This window comes from Manis javanica, chromosome 3, assembly GCF_040802235.1.
Source record: "Manis javanica isolate MJ-LG chromosome 3, MJ_LKY, whole genome shotgun sequence".
Taxonomy (NCBI): Eukaryota; Metazoa; Chordata; class Mammalia; order Pholidota; family Manidae; genus Manis; species Manis javanica.
In genome coordinates this window covers 49816647-49824395 of record NC_133158.1, presented here as the reverse complement: position 1 = coordinate 49824395, position 7749 = coordinate 49816647, and the positions used below count along the sequence as shown (strand labels likewise).

General features: G+C 43.2%; 1 protein-coding gene across 1 annotated transcript; it reads right to left on the bottom strand.

The window, feature by feature from the left end:
- Window positions 1-3353: 3353 nt before the first annotated feature.
- SMIM34 (small integral membrane protein 34) lies at window positions 3354-4300 on the bottom strand. Its single transcript, XM_037014648.2, is given in 2 exon segments — window positions 3354-4249; window positions 4252-4300. Coding segments are annotated over 2 exon segments (402 nt in total). The 3' UTR covers window positions 3354-3896.
- Window positions 4301-7749: the final 3449 nt, after the last annotated feature.

Below are 7749 nucleotides of genomic sequence, written 5' to 3'. Positions count from 1 at the left end.
GGGAGTGGTGGTGGGCAAGTCATTGGAAAGATATTTGTCCCTGTGTCCTGCCATCCTGCTGGGTCCCTAAACCAATCCCCCTTCCCTCTTGCTTCTCTCCTTCACTAGAGAAGCAAATTCTCTGTGTCTCCTGTTGAACAGTTTCACCCACATTCATGAGCCCTTGGGGGTCTCACTTCCTGTACCAAACCCTTGGCAAATGAATGCAGTTCCCATTCTTGGAGAGACTCTGTTATATAAAAATTTCTCTTTGATCCATCTGAGTGTTTACACTCAGCCCTGGAGGAACAACCAGTTACACCTTAGGGGTCAAGAAGGTTTCACAGAGGGTGATATGTGAGCCGCACTTCCCTTTGCTGGTGTTTTCTTCATAGACTTCAGTGCTTATCAGGTCACGTAAGGGGGCACATGACTCAGCCTCACCCAGAGCTCTCCACAGCCTGGGCCACCCTCAGTGATGACCCAAGGGGTGGACACCTGCCATACCTGGTCCAGTGCAACACACTTCTCTGACATGTGAAACCAGCAGAGGCACAGAGAGGGAGCTGGGGCCTGGACAGGCTGCTGTCCTTTTGATTCTGGGAGCTTCCTCAGTTGCCTCTCCACAAATCCTCCCTCTCTGTCTCTCCGTTTTTTTGCTTCAGTAAGCTAGAGTTGGGTTCAATTTTTTTTCAGGAGAAGAAGTCTCACTCTGACTGAAGAGTGAGTTGACACTCCTCTGCCCCAGAAGTCAGACCGATCAGGCCCAGTCATGCGAGTCAGAGCCACCTGCCACTCTAGGAAGAGCTGTGTAAATACTCACAAATGTTTAGTCTCTAGATTCTTTTTTTAAAATCCTTTTTAAAAATGTTGTGATAATTATATCATGCCAGACAAATGATAATGCAGCTGGTTATAATTTTATTTAGAATAAATGGGCTCCAATTACCCGGGAAAGCTGTGGTAACCTAGATTTGATTTGGTACAAATCTTGGTACCGTCAGCCACAAATCCCCAGAGGAACCATTTCTGGAAATAGCTAAATGGATCCATGTGGCATTGATTTTTAAATAATTACCATTTCAGAGGAAGACCTTTATCTGATTTGATCTCCTTATCTTGGGAGAAACTTCTATGGGGTGAAGGAAGGAAAGCGTCCAGAATGTTAAGAATCAGGGATGATGGGACGTGCAAATCTCTTCCCCACTTTCGGAACTGAGCACTCACCCTGTGCGGCCGGCACCTTCCCTACTCGTTCTACTGCATGGGCTTTGCCAAGGCAGTTGTTGGTTGCTCTGAGCCTGAGCATTTTAGATTTAAGGGAGAAGCACAGAATATCCATAGTGTTTGTCCCCACCAGTCTCGGAGCCTACACATGCATAGGCCCTACCCAAGAACACACTTCCCATGCAAACTCTCGGACCAGCTCTGTGGAAAGTAGGTGAATTTGGCTCAAGCAACGATGAGTTGGCCTGGGAAAAATGTCCTGGGATCTCATGTCTGGGTGTCAATGGGAAGATGGTGGCTTTTGTTCTTTAGGAAATATCTCTGAAGCCAGTGCCTTACCACATGCCTAGCGTGACAAGCCCTCCTTGGGTTTTCCGTGGCAGTCTGACAGAGTCAGGGGTTGGGGGTTAAATGGAACAGAATCTCATTGAAGGCTCTTTGAAAGGTCAAGCAATGAGAAATCTTATGTAAGAAGCATACCAAATCTGTTTTCCCTATAAATAAAAACAATCTAGTAGATACAAAAATCTTGGTAAAAGAAATGATCTCAACATACCATATCATAGTGCTTCTCTTTTCAAATTTCACTCCAAGCCTGCTTTGTTCAGGAAGTTTTTATCCAGTGATATTATTATTCAGGATATTTTTGGTTGAGGGGGGACAGAAAACCTACCTCCAATGGACTTAATAAAGGAATTCATTGACTCACAAACTAAAACAGTTCAGTGCCAAATTCAGGCTATGGGCACAGTTTGATCAGGACTCTAGTTTCTATAATTTTCTCAGCTCTCCTATATTGGCATTTGCTCCCAAATTGGCTTTTTTCATGTTGGCAAAAATGCTCTAACAATTCCAGGCTCAGATCTGTGTTTAACACCATCCTGAGCAAGAGAGAAATTTTGTGTCCTAGAATTCCCGTTAAAGTCGCTCTGCTCATTCTGATTGGTCAGCTTAGTTAGGTCATGGGTCCATCTTGGGCCCAATCAGGGAAGCCGGAGATAGAATGCCCTGATTGAGTCCACCTAGGTCTCTTATTCTGCCCTTGAAGTGGGAGGAGTTTTGGCTTCCTTAGAGCCCTGTGGCTCCCCAAATGCAAATTAGGGTCTGTTGGGTTAACCCCTGCAGGAGAGGCTTTTAGCTTCAAATTCACCTAACTTCTTTCATTCCCATTTAATGCATTCTGCATTCCTATTCACTGTGGATTACATTTTTGTCTATATTAGTATCTTCTGTGTTGTTCTGCCCTATGAGCATCTCAAATATATGGATGAAGTCCAGCCCTATTTAAACAAACCAACATTTCTGTTGGAGAATCTGTGAGATGATGACATGGAAAATATGAAAAAAAAGAAAGAAAGAAAAGTACTTGGAAATCTATCTCACCGTCCAGAAACAAAAGCTTGAGGTTTAATTCTGACCTTTATGAAATTGTGTGGCTGATTGCAGGCTACTGTCTGCAGACAGGGGGAAAAAATGTTTCATTTCTGTTCAAGAAACATCTCTACAAGCCAAATTGGATGAACTTCATAGATATTGGTACAAAATACAGTGTTTCTTTTTACTTGCTGAGAACCACTTATAGAAATTCAGCTAATCACAGTCTCTCCAAATCAGTCATCTAGGCAAGGTCTAAATTCTTTTTTAAGCAGAGACAAGTATAGAAGTAACTGATATTTGTAAAACATTGTCTAATGTAGCAAAACCTAAAAGCGACTGTTCCGTGTGCACGTAAAGCTTGAATTTTATGGACTTGATTCGGAACACAGCTCATCAGCTGTTATGCAGACGGATTCTCCTGTAGGACAAGGTAATTCAGCCATTGCTCACAGCCTCATCGCCAGGGGCAAGTTGTTTCCTGCTCCACAGTAGTGTAACCACCACTGCCACCACTAACACCACCATCAGAACCGACCAGCATCACCACCACCACCACCACAAGGCTTATATTTACATATTTATTTTACTTTTTAAAATATATTCATATGCATGATCTCATTCACTCTTATGGACTTTATAAGATTAGCAGAACAGGCATCATTATCCTCATTTTATGGGTGTGGAAACAGGTCCAGTGAGGTGAAGCGGTGTGTTCAAGGACACCAAAATAGTCAATAATCAAACCCAGACTACAGTTTGGTTCTTCTGACTCTAAAATGAATGCTTTTATTAAATGAGCCCCACTCTCTCTATGAAAATGAAAAACTTCTGATATTAACAACTTTGCTTCTGTATTTGCGTCAGAACCTGTAGAATGAACGGCCCACTGGGACCTATCACCCAACTTCCATGTGTTCCGGGTGAGCCACAAGCCAGTCAGAGTTCATGGGGCTCCTAGAAGTTGAATTTTAATCCAGGGCTTTTGACTCCAAATTCAGGCTTCTTTCCATGACAAGAAGCCGCTTCACGTACACCCCCGGGAGTCTCCTAATTCCCTCACACTGGCTGCTCCATGCCCTTGCCTGCAGCACAAGCTTTTCCAGTGAAGGGTGAGTATGGCTGGGAGCTGCGGCCCCTACTCTCCTGTTTCAAAGTGCCACAGAGCCTGAGAAGGAAACAGGCCGCTGGTTTTTTGTCATACGCCCATGGGCCGGAGTGTGTGACCAGAAGTTCTCAAGATTCCACCCAAAGCCTCTCCCCCACCCTGGCACAAAGGTAGCGCCTTTTCTAGGGAAGCCTGCTTGCCTTGCCGTTCAAGGGATCCCTTGTATTTCGGCTTGGTGCCCGCTGTTTCCATGCTGGGTCCCCCAGCTGGCCTGGCTGGGCTGCAGGACGGTTCTGTTGCTAATGGTCAGTGCAGAGCCTTTGGCTGCCTTGCTCTGGAGCCCTTTCTTTTTGAGTTCGGAGGTGAAATTTAGGTAATAAATATCTTCCAAGGACTTACCGTTCTTTCTAAGGATGTTGATGGCCAACCGGAAGAGGAAAATCACTCCGTAGAAGCCAATGATGGTGACGATGTACCAGGCAGCGCTGGTCCCATCTGGGAACTTCAGGGCCCTGGCGGCACTGGTGCTGTTTCTCCCCTCCATGTGGTCCCTCAGCAGGTGCCCAGGGCAGTGCTGGCCTAGGTCTGGGTGGGGGCTCCCTGAGTCCACATGAGTACTGGGAAACAGAGAGGTCCCGATGAGACCCAGCTCCTGGGCTGAGGGCTGCCTGGCAAAGCCAAATGACAGGGTGGCCCTCACAGCAGTGGGAAACGGGGGCCTCTTGAAGAGGCCTTCTCTATGGAATGGGCAGGAACCTAGCAACATATATGCCAATGTATTTGTAAAAAAGTTCAAAACACCAAGCTGCTGAATAAGAGATGCAACATCACACAGATGTCAATTGTCTTAATCTACCCAACTAACCTATAATTGCAATGACACTATCATGATTTCTTTGTGAAACAGACAAACTTTGCCTATTGAAAAATCAACTGTCATGACTAATTAGGAAAAATATGAAAACAAAAAAGAGTGATGAGTGGAAATCAGCCTAGCCAAAAATTTAAAACTAGCTAGCCAGAAACACAACTTACATTTTTGGGGATGAATGAATGCTTTATTTGCCCACAGCCCAGCTGTGGTTTACTGGGCTTTACACAGGACATGAGGGTCTCTTCAGAACAGGTACAACTCTCCCTAAATCTCCCCTAAAATGACAATAGTCAATACTGACACATAGATAGGCAGACCAATGAAACAGAGGAAAACCACTATCAACAGGCTAGGAATTATAATTTGGTACATAATACAGAGGCATTTCTGATGAGTAGGGAATTATTCAAAAGTAGCACTGGAGTAACATGACATTGAATCCACACATCTTTGACCTTGTGTCCAAAAACAGTCCAGATAAATCAAAGATTTTTAACATTAAAAAAGAAAGAATTTAAATACTGGAAAAAATATGGCAAATTTTTTCCTTTATCATCTCAGGGTGGGATATCCCCTTTTAAGTGTAACACAACAATTCAGAGGGAGAAAAAGAAAGAAAACAAAATGTTTTCCCTTTTCAACTACACAGAAAATATTAAAGTGATTGTGTACCAAAGACAAATGCCAAACTGGAGGGATATTGCAATTTTATCACTGAATTTCTTAATAGTCTTCAATTCTGTAAGAAAAGTCTAACACCTCAAAAGAAAAATATGCAAAGAATAAGGACAATAAGGTCATAGACAAAGAAATGAACCTTGAACTTAAAAAAAGCCTCTCAAGGTCACTCATAATTAGAAAAGTGCAGATTAAAACTCTAAGATCACATTCTGGAACCCTCACCAAGTGGAATATTACACAGCAATAAAAGTGCTCATAATGAAAAAGTCGTAATAAAGAGTTTTCTGGGTACTAAATATGAATAAATGGAAAAGTAAGCTAACCATGATATGGTATGCAAGCAAAAAAAAATGTGTAGATAAAGGGAGGAGATCTGTTATTTGCCTAAAGGTCATATATATATAAAGTACCTCTGGGAGAAGACACAGAAATTAGTATCTGTGGTTGCCCATGTGGAGGAAAATTAGGGGAAGGAGATACACTTTTCACTGATGACCTTTTGTACCTTATGTATCATATGTGCACTTATTTTCAAAAAGATATTAATTTAAAAATGAAAGAGTACAAGTGGGCACTGTTCTAGCCTCCTTGGTGAAGCGCCCCCGGGTAAAAACGCTCTGAGCCCTTCCAAGACCAGGAGATTAAGATCTTAGTTGTTGTTTAGTTCAAGACTGTTTTCTCTCCGGGGGAAGCCAGGGCCAATGAAGCTATGAGGGCCAGGGAAGTGAAACTGGGGGACATTTTCCAGCTGAGCTTTTCTGGTTCAAACCTTCCTCTCTTGGTGTATATGAACACAGATGTGTTCAGACATGTCATAGGATAAATCTTATGGCCTGGAGTGTAGACCAAAGGTGCTCCATCCATAAGTGCTTTTATTTTGATATCTGCTGTTAATTCATTTTGCTAATGCAAAATTCAGAAAGGCTGGTATATTTTATTACAGTTAGTTGGCAGTATGGGTGAATCATCTTTCAGATGAAGGGAGAAAACATTTAAGAATAGCTCTACAAACCACATGTGACAAAGCCCAGATTACAGGTTTATATAAAACTGGTCACTCATAGGAAACCATAAAATGATCAGAATGTTCTGCCACTGTTGGTGGAACGGTTTGAGAATTTAAAGCATGGAAGGAGAAAAAGTCCCCATAATTATTTAAAATACATCAACAAGAGCATCACAGCAGTTAATTGGAAGGAGAAAATTTGTTTAAACTCAGAACACATGTATAAACTCATAGACCTTTCTATGAATTGTGATAGGATGATGTGATATGTTGAAATACATATAAAATATACCCAACAAGAACTACAGAACATTGAATTATTTTAAAGCCATTCCATTGGCAACATGAAAGAAAGTTGCTGTGTTAATGAATTAACCCTGTTCTTACCTTTCTTTCTCAAAAAAATAAGAGGAAGTCATATTGTATCTGAATGGATAAGCAGATCCTATAGAAGAGACAGATCTTTCTGTCATGCCATTTTGCACCTGTACTTTCTGCTGTGGAATATGTAATTCTAGAACGGTGCATCCCTGCACTGTAGCAGAATACTCACATTCCAGGCGCTGGTCTTTCTCTTGATTCTTGGGAAGGTGAGTTTAAGCAGCTGCCATGGAAACTGAAGATGGAAGGAACTTCTTCTCCTTGCAAAGGATCACAGTCCTACTGAAGTCGGGTTCCTCTCTGGCTCCCAAGCAGGCAGTAACATGATACCTGAAGAATTTTGAGCAGGACCAAATAGAAACCTAGCAGAGAGAAACTGGACTCATTTTCTCTCATTCGATGAATCAGAGGATTGAAATCAACCTGAGTTCTTGTTGTCCCAGAATAAAAAGCACCTCCTGGCTTAGGCTTGTTGAGAACAGCTGCAGTAGAAAAATCTTTAAAAACATGCTGGTACCAAGGAACCTCCAGTCCTCCCAGGTCCGGGCCAGACCTGCCGCGGCGGGAGGCTCTCCTGAGGCTGGCTCACCTGCTTATAGCCTGGCTGCTTCCTGAATTCCTGCTCTGCACCTGTTGCAGGTGTGACAGATGGTAAGGTGTCAGAGGTCCGGGAAACTCCAAGGTCAAGTCACCAGCTTCCTCTTGGATGGTCTCCTGGATGAGGAAGCTCAGACAGGAAGGAGCAGGTGCAGGAGGACACAGCTGGGGGGCCTGGGGTCCCCCTCAGGGATCAGGGAGCCATGAGCTCATGGGCCAGGCAATGAGGACTGGTGCTCCTCTCTCCCACACCCCCGAGTCACAGCTTGCATTGGAATGGAAGCAGATTTACCTGGAAAGTGCTACAGTAAGAGTCTGGGGGAGAAGAAAACGCAGGGAGGAAAGAAAGGTTGTAAGACTTGGGCACGTTCTTCAATGTGACCATTGTTTCCAGCCTGACTTCTTCTACATCTTCACTAATATAACAATGACCTGCCAAATTTGTGAGGGTTCTTGACTCTTAAGATGCAATTTGATCAAAATCCCATCAATGGGGGTCTAGAAAAGTAAATTATAAAATAG